This window comes from Dendronephthya gigantea, unplaced genomic scaffold (genome assembly GCF_004324835.1).
Source record: "Dendronephthya gigantea isolate DGI-Jeju-01 unplaced genomic scaffold, DenGig_1.0 000001F, whole genome shotgun sequence".
NCBI classification, from domain to species: domain Eukaryota; kingdom Metazoa; phylum Cnidaria; class Anthozoa; order Malacalcyonacea; family Nephtheidae; genus Dendronephthya; species Dendronephthya gigantea.
The window spans coordinates 2,839,241-2,856,037 of NW_021163011.1; the positions used below are offsets into that span (position 1 = coordinate 2,839,241).

Consider the following 16,797-nt stretch of genomic DNA (forward strand, 5'->3'; position numbering starts at 1 on the left):
TCTCCTCATTATCCATCAATTTAAATCACAAGATCAAAATATAGTATGCAAAATAGAGAAAGGAAGTTGTTACAGAAGTGTTTTTAAATTTGAATATTTACAGTAAAGAAATAAAATTATAAAATGTAACGAAAGGAATTTCCAGGAAGGGAGATGCTATCGTGTGAAGATGAACCTCGAGAAAGTGTTCGATTTTGACGATGATATTTTTCCTTGGATAGTTGAGAGAGTGAAAAAAACATTCAGAAAAAGGGATGTACAAGGTACACTCTACACCACTACAATACAATATGAATGGCGTATCCAAAGATATACTACAGTCTATGTGAAGCTGTTAACTACATACAGCACAGGGAATATAAAGGATCCAGAGGTGTTTAGTGTGCTTGAATGCCTTGCAATTGGCAGGCATACATTGTTTTTAAGGCACAGGAGGTTTTGGGAGGGGTTTCTGGTGGGACCAAGCAGTTGGTATAATCTGTAGTGGCAGAATAAACTATGATTATGGAATAAAAGGTGGATTATTTGATTGCCATATTCTGTGATCGCCAGCTGGTCTGACTGGAAAGTATGCAAACTGTGCACTCGAGATTTCAAAAAAATACTAGTATATATAGGAGACATCAAAATTGCACGCCCGATATCTCAGTTGCACTATACAAACTTTCCACACTGACCAGCTGGTGTGCTATTAAGTTACAAAACAGTAGAGCTAGCACCACCCCGGTGACTGCCCTTCCTCAGCTGTCATCCTATCCTGTATCTGACAAAGCTAATTAATGCATCCACATTACCTAACAAAATTTATTATAGACTATAGTTATATTATTTTATAATTGGTTGACTTAAGATGTGGATGCCATTAAAGAAAGTTGCAATGCTCATATTGTTGGACAAGTTAGTGATGACCTATTGCTGTTCACATGGGATGGCAAACCAGACAAAACAAAGGTTAACATATGATATTGATATATACCTAATGTTTGTCCTATAAATTGGATGAATATAGTTGAATTAAGTTCAAGCACTGTTGTGTGGCCATGCATATGTACACAAAATTTTAGAAATGATAACTCCGGAACCTGACTAGGATCTAAGTATACGAGATCATTACAAATTACTAGATGGTTTACAATTTTTACATGTAAATGAGAATATATAAATATTTTATATTTAGTCAGAGATGGAAATCACATATTTTTGTCTGTATGACCTAACCACGAAGAAATCATCAGTAAGTACTTTTTATACCTATAACGATTATGAGCAATGGTATCATGGCCGTTAGCTCATAAAATTGAGAAAATTATATGTATATACAACCATTTTTGCAGATATTGTTTGATCATGACAGGAAGGTAGATGTTGTGACAGCTTCTGTTAATGAAGAGAGGACATTGCTGGGTATTGTTTTGTTTGACATGTTATTGATTGATATAGCAGATTTACGTACATAACTTAGTTGCATTGAAATGCTGCATTCGCGGTTGGCTATGAGTAAGAAACTATTCCTGGATTTTCATTTTTTTCAGCTTTTACTGTTATTGAACTCAAACCTCATGATTTTAATCCTGCTGAAGAAAGTGTTGGTAATTTACTTATATTCTACAATATTTTTGTAGGAGTAGCTAGCTCATCCATCACGGCACGCATACAAATGAACTGTGTCTTTATTCTATTAAAGGTACTTACAAATCAATTATTGCGGAAATATCTCCAAAAAACAGAGTATTTAAGTTGGCTGTTGATCAACCACATTACCAGAAAGTGCAGGTGAGAAGAATTAGATTGAATCTCTGTAGTACATACTACATACAGAAACAACATAAAGGGTAATGGCATTTTATCCAGTTAATGCAAAATTGCTAAACTCCAATCAATGTGAATCCGGTTCCTTCAAGCTGTAAATGCTATACAATAATTGTTGTGCATTTAGTTTCTACATGGAAAGTACCCATTGTATGGTGGATCTGCTCGCAGGGAGAGTCATATGCTGTTCTTTCATCATACAAAATGTGTGTAAAAAGTTTTTCATTGTAAATAAAATTTTATAATTGATAGATGGAAACTATTAAATTGATCATGAAACCATACTGCCTGTAACTTTAGTACTGTACAATTTATGTCCGGTTAAAAAATTTACAATTGTTTTTACTTGATCACGATGGAATCGAACCTGCAGCCTTAAATAGTTTATTGGTGCACTGCTCTTTCAACTGAGCTACTATAGGTCAAAGAGGTTTCACTTTTCATTATTTTTTTAATACAACTCGCACCACACATCTTCGGTTATCTATGTAACCACTCAGGGGCGTAACTAGAACGATAATTGGGGGCTGGTGAATATTCATATATTCAGTTTTGCCCGACGGATTTCTATTGTAATCTATTGCACTTGTTCCCCCCCCCCCCCAAATTATCGTTCTAGTTACGCCACTGTAACCACTAAGTGCATGGACGTAGTATATATTTGAATATAATTATAGTTAAAATGTAAAATTAATCGCACCATATTGCATGCGAAAAAGAAACTGTACTGTGCAAAATCAAAATGGCGCAAAATCGCACCATAGCGTTCGCTCAAAATACGGTTTATATAGTATCATTCCTACTGTACTGGTGAAAACCCTTTTTAGCGAACGTTTTGTTTCTGACTACATTAAATTAAGGCAGACGTAAGCTTGAAATTATCACACGCCTTGCCAACTATTCTCTCTCATTCCAGCAATTGACCTGTATCACATACCTCTGGCAAGAATTGATTGTGGAATGGTAGGTAGCTGTCGAATGACGACTTTTTACAGATGTAGATGTACCACTCCTGCTTAAAACACCCCATGCTAATAGTAATTAAAACGAGATGTTCCCGCAAATGAGGAGGGGGCTTAAAGGCTCAATGAATAAACTACATTTTTAGCAACCTCAGAATACGCCTTTTCAGTCACTAACTATAGTTATACTTATACAAAGTCCCTCGATTGACAGATAATGAGTAGTCAACCACAAGTGGAAAACTTGGTAAAACGGTTCGTGTGGGCGCAGTTCGAGCGACATCGGAAACGTTTATATTATGTTTATTCTGAGGTAAATGTTTCCACAGATTTTTCTGTACAAGTATGTGTTAATTATATTACAAAAAAACATAATTGACTTATGACTATGGTCAAAACTGTGTGGAAATCGTTTCAATGCGCATAGTGCATGATTTGCGATTTATCCACTTATAGCATAACCGGTATGAATACAATAATCAAATTTTCCTGATGCATTTTTGCAACGGTTATAAGGGGGTTGCCCCAGTTTTTCAACGATGATGATGTCATGCCTATAACTATAGGAAGTTATCCACATTGACATTGCTACAGGAGTTTTTTCTCTTTCTAGTCTGATGATGAAAGTGCAGATCTTATTTTCTCTGCGATTCAATTTTGTGAAACATCCCCTCGCGTTGTTACGGTAAATACTGCCGGAAAGTGCTTTGTTATTTTGGATATAGCTACCATTTTTTGTCACGGACGACGTCGAAAGAAGGCGACATATGTGAACTATAGGCTTTAATATAACTACCTACAATAGCTCACGAGCGATGATGATGACCTTTATGAGGAATATGATTACCGTATTCCAAAAACTCAGTAATGATTCACCCTATACCTCTAAAATCTGTAGTATATAAAACTCTCAAATACACAGCCCAACAAATTACTTTGGTAATGTTTAGGCCTTATGCTGTATGGGTAGAGATGTGTAATTTCGATCGTAGATTCTCCTTGTTTTCTAACTATTACTGTACTTTTCATTATAGATGAAATTAATTTGCCCATTTTCGGTTGGGTCTCCTTCAAATACAAGGTAGTTATTAACTAGAAGAATGTTTACGCACTTGCATCCATCCCCGTGCATGAGGAAATAGGAAATAGAAAATGTTTATGAGTTAGGACCACGTTGGACCTCGATACAGGATTACTATATAGGAAAAGATCGAATTATATTAAATATACAGTGAGCCGTGTTACTTAACCAGTTTATTGATCAGTTTATTAATATTTTCCCGCCCGTTTTTAATTTTTCATCACCCGTACACACGGTATTCGTGATTAAAAAGCTGGCATCACCACCTTTTGTCAAAGAAATGTTGTAAATCCAAACCTGTTTGTGTAGGTTACAGTACGACCGCAAGCCTCTGTCAAAATTTGTTTCAGGTATTTTCAAATTTTAATGCAATTAAATTAGGCAGCGTAGCCAATTACAATACGATAAACCCACAGACACAGTATATGTCTTTATTATACGATATATTTCTTTCTTTCTTTTCAAAATTACCTTTAGAAAGTGATGTAAATATGCAAGTGGTTTCGTCTCCAGATGGTAAGGCCTTGAAGGTTTAATAAAATGGAGTAAAGTCCAAATGTTTACAAAAGCCTTGTTTGCATTTTGCATGGCTATATTGTGGCTATATTATACAAAATGCGTACAGCCAGAATATCGGCATGCGAAACCTGGGAAATTTTAAAAGCCTTAACCAGCTGACGATTTTGGAGAGCAAGATACAATTTGTTAAAATGTTGCATCTAATTATTGTCTTTTCTGTTTATTCCCACGTGAAAAAATAGTTTGCTCACAGTGCCATCTATTTGAATGTTTTCTATATTTCTATCATTTGCAACACTTCCTAATGAGCAGTATTTAATTTGATGTCAGAATGAAATTGCCACCAGCTCTGAGTATATCATATCTTATATAGTTGCGAATGTTTTGTAAGTGCATGCTTTCTCCATCAAAAATTGCTCGCAATCCATTTGCAAGCATGTGGAACCAAAATGAACATTTATTTTTCTAGGATCGTTTTTCCTTTGCTATCAACATCCTTTGAATGAGGATACCAGACCAATTCAGGTATTTCAATTGGCAAAAAAAACCGACGATGATTAATTTTTCAACAAAACTCCTCTCAGCATGCAATTTATATAACCAAGGAGAGTTTGCAATACCCTCACTAGCATTTGAGCGATGAAAAGTAGTGCCTCAGTTGTCTCTCTTGTCAAAATATTACCGATTATAATACAGGTCATATATTAATATGTGATCTTACTCATCTTAGGATACGGCAAGTTCAACCGACGTTACAGATGGTGGTGGTGAATTTGAGCCTCAACAATCAGTCCTGGAGTATTCGATATTTATGTTGCATCATGGTATGCATTACTTTGTTTTCAGACAATGTCCAAGCGGCATGCGCATGTGCATGTATATATTACAGTAATGTACATGTTGATGTTGATTCTGCATTACGGCGATGAATACAAGTATTGTAGTATGGCTTGTTAACATAAATACATGCTTTGTTGTTTCCTAGGAGCAATTCTAAGATGCAAGGTTCCGAACGTTGTACCCAGTAATCTTATCGATCAAGCAAGACTGCTTTTTGTAATGTTGAGTAAGTGCATGTGTTTTTTGGGTGACTGTATACAGCAATTCTTAATTTAATGCAGTTTCTTGGCTCGCTATAGTACTAGAAAGGTTGAGATTTGACTCTATCATGTTAGCCATAGGTCAACGAAAGGGAGCGTTAGTGTTAGTTGATGTCTACTGAATTGTAAAGATATATATGCAATAAAAAGTATTGCCAGAAAAGCAAGTTTTTGGATTACCAAAAATCGTTAGCTAAATGCCATAAAAATAATAACTGTGCATGCGTCCATGTATAGTCAATATTTAAATACAGACGCATGTTTAATATTTTTTACTTGTTCTATTTTAAGATGACTGTATCGCAGTTATTTTACCAGGATATGTATTTCATATTTTGGATTGCAACGCCGAACACCCGCCATGTCATCATCTTTTTCTGTCAGGTACTTTTCGTCGCTATTAAGGAATTTAAAATTTTAATGTGATCACAAAGACTTTAGCAATGAAAACCGGACCTATATCTAGTCCAAATTAGTCCAAATGTTGTAAATTATGTTTAGTTATAAAATCTATAGCTCTGGCATAAATTTGAAGCCGAATATTTTAAGAAATAGTTTCAAGCGAGAAATGGATTTTTATTAGACAACTAATCCCAGTCCTTTGAATTCCCGCCATTTCATTTCACCTATTTTCTGTCGCCACATTCACTTACGCATTTTTGCATGATTCGATCGACAAAGGGCTCTTTAGTTTGCCCCATGAAACCCTAAAAACATTTGGCTGACCCCTTACGAAAACGACCTCAAGCTTGATCTTGTCTGTTCGAATAGGAATTATACGAAACATTGTTGACTTTTGTGCAAGAATTTGAAGCTTCCTTCCTTCATTTTATCCTAAGCAAAGCTTTCCAGCTTAACTATAGAGGTTGCATTACGGAAACCATGCACTGCGTTTTTTTCTGAATAAATTTTAAATTAGCTAATGGCTCATTTTCCTATCAACTGTTACTGGCTTGAATTTGAAGTGTGTATAATTCCACTCGAAATTAATACCCTTGAAACCTCATGAGTCTACATTACATGAAGAACGTAGTAAAATATCTCGATGCCTGTATACTTTCCTTTTTCCGTCGTTGCATGGAGTACTAATAAGCAGTCGTTGGGTGAATACGAGATGCACAGCTAGCGCATGCACAGATAGCTGAACCGCGATGTGCTATTAATATAGTTCCATATAGTTATTATGAAATACACAATTTCAGGGCCAGACAGCGAGGAATTGTCAATCTCGGATGAGCAACTTTCTGAATTTAGATGTTTTAACAGCAAACCAAGAAAAGCGATCCAGCAAGAAGGTATTAGTCCTGTTGTGTTGCTATCATGTTATACCAATATATATCCTGTCGTAGGAAACTGAACCTGTCGCCACCTCGTACGTAGGGTCTTTCGTACTTTAACCTGTCGTAGGTGTTTAAAGATTAGAATTTATCAATAATTACAGTAAATATAGAAATCTTGCATGGCTTGTCCTCGCTGCATGCCTGGTTAAGTCGATTGGTCAGCGCCCTTGCCAACAACATGCAGACGCGTCTTAATTCCTGTGCATTCCTGTTCCACTTTATTTAGAACTTCAGTTGTTTGAGCCAAGGCTGTGCAAGTTATTCAAGTTGAATATTAAGAATAACTACTGGACTGACTGCTTTTTAAGGTGTTGTATTGTTTTTATACCATCACCTGTCTGTGTTCGAGGAATCTGTAATAAAACATGGTTATGTGTACTTATGTAATGTAAGTAATTCTTCAGTTGTCTATACCGAGCTATAAAGGCAGTGATTTTTTTCAGCACCCACTGTGACACGACAAGACTAGCTTTGCTGCACTTCAGCATCTTGCACATTCAGGATCCAGATATTATGTTGCAAGTACGTAATAATATAGGTATATAATCTTCTTCGGCCCCAGAAAGATCGATTCTATTACGGCAAGAAATTCGGAGCTCGCAGAGCATAATGGGAGATGAATTAAGAATAATGTAATCGATCATAATATTCTTGGCGCGCTTAGAGTGCGTTTCAAGTGTGAAATTCAAGGTTTACAAAGGACGACTTTATTGAATTGGTTGAATGTAGTAGCTATAATTAAAGAAACTTCCCAGTGGACTGTGATCATATCCTATAGTTTGCTTTTTCGTATATCCCCATTCATAGACTGTAGAAAAATGAAATCACCTGTGCAAAATAGCTATATACTTTTTATTTATACTCGTCAATATATGTTCATAAATCATTCGTCAAATCAAAAGTCAAATTCAGGTTTAAGAACTTAGCGCAAATGGGAGAAATATTAAATCAATGGTGTCCGCTTTTTCAATGTAATATTTTATATTTCCTCTTGTTTCAGATTTTTGGTCACTTGGCATGTGATCCTGCCAATCCAGAGTGTGTTGATATATTGAATGAATATCTCATTGGTATATAATTCGTTATATTATAATTCGCTAATTAACAACGAAGTTTTTTGTCCCGAATTTCCTTGTAATATCCACAGTTTATTTTTGTATGCCGTCATTCCCACTCCTGTCCAATAACTTACTTATAGTAAAGATAATATATGGTGAACATATATGCTGAAATGCATAAATTCCTAACCGTTGACAACGTGAAAATAAGACATGTGCTATAGGTCATTCGGTTATCACTGGATGCAGACCCTCTGTTGCGATAAGATTTGAAATATTAGCAAAAATATTTCCATTCCAACTTTTAGCAAATCGTATATAATGATATCATGGATAGTAAAATCAGTCTTTTAACTATCCATGATAATATAAACATTATATTTTTATAATCATAATGAACATGGATTTTTCAGTATTGGTTCTGATTCCCAGGTTCAACATATTTTCAAATGAAATTTCAAGTTGAGGCATCCGTTTACAAGCTGTTGCCTTTCTCGAATACTGAACCTTTTCGTGGACATCTAGAGACGGTACAGTAGAGAGCAACATGTCTCATTACTGATTGTACAATAACCGTTAAAGTTTGGGCCTGGTTCTTCGAGTGAAGAATCCGAGTGAAGTGTATTAAACTAAAAATAAGGGTAAACCAGCAATACCATTTTATCGACTTCGGAACTATCGATTCACTGACTGTAAAAATTTTCGCGTTTCCTTTTTAACCAGAACCGAAAGGGTGAAAAGATCGCACAAATTTCATACACACCCATGAAGTCAAGTAAAATCCTCAACCAAACGTTTAAGGTATGATCATCGTTATCATGCAAGCATCGAACACGTTGAAGGACTGCAAGCCCTTCAAGTGCTAATGCCTCAAATATATCTGGCTGGCTGACATGAGAAACAATATATGTGAAATTTGAAAAAGAGAATAGAAGATATCAGGCGCATCCTGGATTCATTGATTGCGAACGAACGACATATATTGCCGTTCTCATTGAGGGCTGGTGTACTATGGTTTCGGTTATGACGCTCAAGCCATGGTTTTTCTGTTGATACTCTTCCAAAAAGGATAAATTTATTCCTTGGCTGCCAAAATTCCGCTCATTTTAAAGAAAGATCTTACCTCGATCTTTGAAGAAAAAGTTCTTTTTTATCTTCTCGTAGCCCATAAGAAAAGCCCGGATCCCGATCTGTTGCTTTTTTTTACCCTTATTGAAAAAGAAGTTCTTTAATTACTTCTAGGACGAAAAAAGAAAAGAGTTAGAATTTTGGATATTTCTCAGGCAAAATCTGTCTTTCGCAAGTTCTGTCGATAGGTTAGTAGACCGCGTCTGTGATATAGGTTGGTAGTAAACCAATTTTATACCTACACACATTCACACTGATCTATATTTATGTAGCTATATGATAAAACGGAATACCTTAAGGTTAATACCGTATTTACTCGTTTGAGCGCCGCGGCGGTCTTTAAATTTTTAGAACTTCAGATGCGGCGCTTAATCGAGGGCGGCGCTCTTTAGAAAATATTATATGTGAATTGTAACAAGAACTTTAAATGAATAGAATTGAAAGTTAGATGTAGCTAAATGTCCCCACTTTGACAGCGAGCATTTGGGCATTTTACAGAAAACAAATCCTCGCACAAATCACTGGAATCTCTGCCTTCACGGCTGACCTGCGCCTTACGATGGTGCGCCGAACTTGAAAATAATTAGTGCGGCACTCAATCGGGGGCGGCGCTCAATCGAGTAAATACGGTATTCCTTTTGCGAGAACTAAATGCTGCTGCTATACCACTAACTGTTTAATGTTATCCTATATAGTGTAATTTTTTATACCTAACCGGCTAATGTAAATTAAACCGGTATAATGTATAAATAGACATGCAACATTTATTATTATCCACTGTACACTATATGCAATATCCGTTTTGATTAGTTAGCCACCCACAAATAATTCCTGGTATTTATAATTATGACGTCAAATTTACAAATAATTCCTGGTATTCTGTAATTGTGACGTTTAATTTATTAATTTACTAATTTATTCAACTTCTTTACTACCATTTAATCAGGTGAATAATAAAATAATTATTAAATTCGGTTTTCGCGTCATACTGGGAATTATCAAGGCTTCGGTCGGCGTTATCAGCCTATGGCTTTGTCAGATAACACCAACCTCTGCCTTAATAATTCTCAATATCACGCTCAACCTCATCCAATAATTATATATTATTTGTATTTAAGATTTTCGCTAAAGAAAATTTCAATGCAGGAAGAAATACCAAGGACCAATGACTCGTCTTCGGTAAGCGGGAAAAGTAAACTGTTAGCTATAAAGTTGATAATGATATAAAACTTCGGTACTTTATTCGTTAAAAAACTCTTATTGCTGCGATAACGAAAGATCACACTGAATTCCGGCTATAATTATAGACTGCCGAAAGCGGCTTCTCGTCGATTTTTCAGAAGTTCAGGTATTGTGGGCCTGTACGCATTGTAAACATTATACTTACGTTATACCATGGATAGTTAAAAGACTTTATTCATTTTATTTAGTAATTTTATTGTCCATGATTATACTTAGAACTTATATCGTAAATATAGAATATTTCACCCATTTAGGAGGTTTCAGTTAGTTGAAAATCAAATACAAGGAAATTCTGAGTTTTCGAAAGGTATTTTACAAATCGTTTTTAGAACTCAATTGTGTATAAACCACTTTTAAAAATTGGTCTCGTTGTCTACAAGATGTACCCGAAGTAAGAATGCAAGACATCATCGCTGCATTTTCTTCTCTTAGAATACAAACCCGAATACTTGGAATATATTCGGTGTGATGACGCCACAGTGGAAAAAGAAGAAGGGAGAAGCATGAAGGTTTGTCACACGGTGCATTTTTTTGTACTCTACGCATCGATATACAAAATCCGTGAAAATGCTGTGTACTTTTCTTTTTAGGTTTTAGATAGTTTGACACGATTCTTTCATCGCTATCTTCCTTCTGAAGTACCAAAAATGAAAATTCAAAAAATGGCCATGGAATATATAGCATGTCAAGTAAGTTTTGTCAAAACAGAAGTAATTTTGATTGCCTGAAAGAATATGAAATCAATTCCAAGAATGGCCAACATAAGAAATGTTGATTTTAAAAAATAAAAAGTCTGATGCATAGAAAGCTGTTACCTCCATTTCCCAAGATACATAATATACCTAGGGAGGGGATATACATTATATACAGCTAGTGATTTGTATATAAATTTTAACTCGTCTTGTTGGTCTAGAGCAAGGTCATGCACTTGTAGGCGACATTTTAAGTTGGAAAACCAGCATCTGTACAAATGCTGCATGTTCGCTCTCGATTCAATATTCGTTTGTTGTTTATTTAGAAAAAACAGTCTAGCAAATTACTTGATTTGTTTTGGTCGGGACTAAATTATTCCGACGACACTCATCCGTACGATCATTCACTGTAAGATATGTTTGAAATTATTATATTGTCCATCATTCATCATATACTATTTTTCTTAAATAAAAAGATAAAGCTATAGTATTTTTTCTTCAAGAAATACCCGAGGCACGAGTAGGGAACGTGCACTTCTCATGTTATTCGAAAGATACCACATGGCTGTAAATCAAATTCACTTTCCTATACCCACTGGTAAGAAACCATGTATAGTATGTGTTTTTATTAATACACAGCGACGCGGTAGCTGAAATTGTATGGATCGATATATTATATTTTTCGTATTTCAATTATTTCATCATGTAGGATTCCACACCTTCTTTGTATTTATGGGATTTCGTTGTCTTGAGGAAAGGTAGAAATATTATATTAGATATATTGTTTTTTCGTCAATTGCTTTTTCTGCACAATTTCGTGGCCTTTCTCCAATTTCTTTCAACGATTACCGATGGACTTCACGTTTTACTCTCATGAGCCAGGTGCAAAGATGCAAAACATCCTTCTTCAACCAATGCATGAAAAAGAATTTTTTATTTTGACAAATAAGTATGAAAATTAGCCATTACTCGAGAACGAGGCTCCCGGTCGTGGCTGGTAGCCTCGTTTTAGTGTTCCAGCTTATTCTCGCATTTTATGGTCAAAGTTAAAAATTATTTTTCATGCATGTATTAAAGAACAATGTTTTGTATCTTTGCACGTGGCTCGTGCGAGTAAAATTTAAAATCCATCTCAATAAGGTGATTCTAAATTTAGAACGATAATGTTGACGTAATTATCGAAAGGGTTTATTGCCGATCATATTTCTTTAAAACTTCTTTATTTTCCTTAGGTTATTTATTCAGTATGTAATCAATAAAATCTTCAGCTTGGAAACAGAATTCATGAATCGACTTTTACATGGTAGGGCTTTGGCAGGCATTTGTATATTCTTCAGTTTTATTCGTGCGGATAATAATGAAGATGATACGTCTATTGTTAATATACTGTTGTTGATAGATGTTGGAGATGACGAGTCGTATTCACATTTGATATCTCGGCTTATTTGTAGTTTTGATCAGGTCGGTGCATCGTATATTCTCCTTACAGCTGTTTATATACATCCATGCAACTGCATGACGTCAAATTTATCGCCTACCAATTTCTTGTTTATTGCTTCTAAGGTCGCTATAATTTTGTAGATTTACCCGTTCTAGGTAAACACCTAAGTATAGTTGTACAAAGAGGGTTGAATTGATTTTAAAAAAATCATGAATAAACTATGTACTGCAGAAAGCTGTATAACGTACTCGCTTTATTGTGATTATAATAATACAAAGTATAGCTATTACTGTTGGTATGATGTGATTGTGCATCAAATATGGTGTAGGGTATATAGAGTATATTGTATAGCTTGATATTGTATGGGTAAAATATGGGAATGTTGTTTTAAAAGGCTTTCTCATATGACTCTATCCAACGCATATATTTTAGCCCAAAGCCATCCATTTTTTGGAAAAGTGGAGTAGTCCGGGTGTCTCGAGGTCAGTTTCACAGTATGTGCCGCTAGTGATAGATTGTTCTATATTCCGCATTTCATATTTGATCTATCGTAATTTTACAGAATTCTTTGTCAAAGATATGTCTCGAAGTTGCTGATCGAAGGTTTGCTATTTACCATTAATAAGCACAGCAGGAACTCCTGCGCTGGCAAAGCCATATTAATGTTAAACCCCTTCGTGCAGGTTCAACAGATTTCTTCATTTCCTCTTCGTATTATAATTTGCAGATGATCACTTCCGAAACGACTCGAAAGATTTTCTCACTCAAAGTCAGCGTTTTGATGAATTCCAAAGGACAGGTATAGCTACATGCAGTAATATTCTATGATAGCGCACTACACGTACGACAACGTTGTGATTTTAGATACATATTATAGTAATAGACTGTTGTATAATAGTAAATAAAAACCGTACGAGGCAACTTATTGAGGCTAACATCTCTTTCTCGTACAATGCTTTGATCGAATGTATAAGGCATATTAAGCGCCCTGATCGAACACATGCATGTTCACTGCATGCGTGGATTGAAATACTTCATTTCAATTTATTATAAATGGTTGTCATATTGCTACGGTACACGATATGGGAGTTTTATATATGATATATATTACTCCGTTATAATTAACTTCACTTTGTTACATGCAATTAGTTTGATCCTATTTTTTAGTTTCTTCACTGAAAAGTTCAGGCAGTGATCATTCGGAGTCAGAGACAGTCCCATTTCGGCCCTTACTTAATGTCATGGCTGCACTAAACGTCACAGGTATATAGGACTATATCATTTAATTTACATATATATAATTATATATTCAACAGTTTATTATTTTACCATTTAAAGGTGGTTCTTATTTAGTCGTTAATATACTGTTGTGAACATGTCAAGGTGGTTGATGTATTAGAATATATTGCTGCGAGTGTGCAGTCACTGCATGACCGATTTGAATACAGAAAATAAAGACGAATTTACATTCGGGCTACCTCTCATCGGCGAAAGGGACTTATTCACGACAATTATGACTGAATAAAAACAAGCCCTAACGCACATTCACGCACATTCATGCGTTCCAATGTTCAATTAGGGACCTCAAGAGTTAAGATACACCAAGTCTACATATAGGCTCCATATAATTGTTCCTAAATACAAACCCAATATAATGACGTTTTCAACGTCTTATATACATGCGATTGATAATTCACAACAACTTTTTACTAAAGCAATTATTTGAATGAGTGTTTTAAGCGCGTCCTCGTCCTACATTCTTAAGGTTTTTAGTGATAGCTTTGGTCTATACGGATTGGTGGTGATGAAAGTCTGCCACACGTGCTGGAATGCAATTCACCATGCTCAAGGAATTGTTTCAGCAATGTCCATTTCGCAAGGTTGAATATCGGCTGAAACGTGCTATAACTGCACACATATATAATTGAACAACGCTGTACTGGTAGAATATACACGTATTTACCTTGATGCCCAGCATCATAATGATGCCATTATAATAGTCTGCTCCTCGGTAATTTAATAAACCTCGATCAGCTACTGAGTTCTAACTTTCGAAGCACATTGATCGGCGACTTTCTGAATAAGCTAACCTAGCTATAAAAGGTTTTGCTGTTCGCACGTGTTTGGCAAACATCTCAGACTCCTTGTTCTCCCATTGTTCTTTGCGTTCTTTAATAGCATTCAAACAGTGAACTGTATAAAGACTGGACGGTCATTTGGCTGCCATGTTCACCGCCATCTTTGGAGCCGGATTGAGGACCATATACTCTATAGTTTCTTTTTTTTTTGTCGGCACGCGATCGTCAGGAGTGAAAACAAAACAATAGAGAAATGTACTGCATGGCACTGGTCCGTCAAATTGGCTTCAAAGATGGCGACCAAGTTATCGTTACAATTCACATGAGTAATGAGTTACAACATCAGTTCCAATGAATCATAGCACGAATGGGCAATGTAAGAGGCTAAGAGCTGCATATAGGCAGAACATACGTGTGCGCGTAGTTTTTATAGATATTTGCAATATAATTTTTTTTTAATATATCTCTGCTTTGTAATTCATGCACGTTTTTCCATTTTAGTTGCCCAGGCAAAGAAGCCTTCGATGTGGAAAGGAAATAAACAGGATTTAGAGTCCCGTACAAACTCTGAAATGTCTTACGTCTCAAAGAATGCGCTGGAACACACAACGAGAAATGTTGACGATATATTAGGACTTGGGGCGTTTTGAGTAAATTTCAGTTTTTAAAATAACAAGGTTGTCTATTTGCAGTGTCTTTTTCATTCAGTAAAACGTGTGAATTAAAATGAATTAATAAAAGTATACAACGTGGTCTGTACTTCATGAATGATTGAATCAACCCAGGGTCTTTCGTAGGGAAATTGCCCTGCGACGGAGGTTGAGGTTGAATATGGTTGGATATGGTTGATATATTATACAAATGCTGTAAGCATTAAGCTTTGCTGACAAGCACTGCCAATGGGCACAGTTGGGTTGTATAATTGCATTCTTCAACCAGTTTATATAGTCGGGGATCCATGTAAATTACTTCTGCATGACGTATATATAGAATGTAGCCTGCGTGTTTTTAGTAAAAGCATGCGTGCAGTGCTGCATTCATTTTCTGCCTGAGGTAAAGCTAGTTAAAGTTGACGTTACACAAAATTCACAACTGAACTGATTTTCAAGAGATGACCCAAATCCAAATAGTGTAACACTAAATAGGCTCACCAACGCATGGTCGTCCTAAAAACGGTAGTGTGTGACCGTGTGCATGATATCGCTTTAAAAATACGCAGGCAAAAACGAATATATTTCCTGTTCACGCTCTCGATTTTCTCATCATGGCACACCAGTTACACCCGCACATTTTGTTCGTAATTTTATGTTCACGGAGATGCTCTTCCCCTATACGTAGATATCTGCAATGAACGAGATTTTTCCACAGTGAGCTGATGGCTCTTTGTTTTCCTATATGAGAATTATCCTCACTTGACGTTTCTTTCCCGTGTGACCTTGGTTTCTGATCTTTACCATCCGTGTGTGTTGGCTCAGGACTTTCGCAAATCCCTCCTATCGAAGGCAACTTCAGAAATTGCCTCACCCGAATCTCGGTCGTCTTGTCTAAAATTGACTTCAGTTCACTTGTAGTGTTCGTGCCTCGGCGAACCGAAGAGATTTTCGTGTTTGTCAAGCTTGGAGCTTCATGCTCTGTATCCTTGCTTTCAACGCTGAAACTCGTCTTACTTTTTTCCATCCAATTCTTACCAGGTATTTCACCCATCACACTGCCGTTGTTATTAACCTGAGCCTGTGTACATGTTGACTCATCCGTACCCCGCTCAAAATTAAGCGCTGATGATGTTTTGCCTAATCGGTTGTCACATTTGCCAGGCTTTTTGAATGTTTCCTCACTGGCACTGAGATCCCAAGAAGCGACGTACTGCTGTTTGTCGATGACGTTTCTCCTCCCGTTGGTATTTCTGGACAACCATTTGTCCGTAGGATCTCTCCCAGATTCATTGGAGTCTTTTTCTTTATTTTGTCCGACTTTGTTTAATTGCGTTTCTTGTATTGACGGCAATTGAATACGTTTGTTGAAGTTTTGTTTTTTCGCTGGATAACGACGTTTCGAGCCTTCAAGGTCGTTTCTGTTCAACGCACGTCGTTTGAAGCTCTCGACAGAATCGTCGCTGTAGAATTTTGGTTTGCCCACAAGAGTAGGCAACCGAACTGATGTCTTTACGCTGCCATTTTGAGTTACCACACTAAGATTCGATAGCTTTTGATTCCTTTCTAGTTTCAGTGGTATATTTGTCTTTCGCGCCCGTATGAATCGTCTTTGCTCAAGAGCTAGTAAACCCATTGATTTTCGATGTTCGGTTTCTAGCGTCCATACTTTGCTGTCAAGATGATCTTGTTGGCAT

General features: G+C 36.2%; 1 protein-coding gene across 1 annotated transcript; it reads left to right on the forward strand.

Moving 5' to 3' along the window:
- Window positions 1–51: 51 nt before the first annotated feature.
- Window positions 52–15,122, forward strand: LOC114524468 (gamma-secretase-activating protein-like). Its single transcript, XM_028545559.1, has 39 exons — window positions 52–263; window positions 851–951; window positions 1,178–1,234; window positions 1,335–1,404; window positions 1,533–1,589; window positions 1,685–1,773; window positions 1,937–2,015; window positions 2,726–2,772; window positions 2,986–3,084; window positions 3,385–3,456; window positions 3,806–3,852; window positions 4,162–4,202; window positions 4,330–4,368; window positions 4,841–4,896; window positions 5,102–5,195; window positions 5,357–5,437; window positions 5,763–5,855; window positions 6,674–6,766; window positions 7,038–7,119; window positions 7,255–7,333; window positions 7,812–7,881; window positions 8,302–8,399; window positions 8,593–8,670; window positions 9,112–9,185; window positions 10,116–10,176; window positions 10,305–10,345; window positions 10,494–10,546; window positions 10,672–10,748; window positions 10,830–10,928; window positions 11,258–11,340; window positions 11,435–11,529; window positions 11,641–11,689; window positions 12,164–12,234; window positions 12,331–12,392; window positions 12,805–12,854; window positions 12,935–12,975; window positions 13,100–13,171; window positions 13,540–13,635; window positions 14,952–15,122. The coding sequence occupies exons 1-39, from the start codon at window positions 170–172 to the stop codon at window positions 15,098–15,100; spliced, it is 2,889 nt and encodes a 962-aa protein (XP_028401360.1). The 5' UTR covers window positions 52–169; the 3' UTR covers window positions 15,101–15,122.
- Window positions 15,123–16,797: the final 1,675 nt, after the last annotated feature.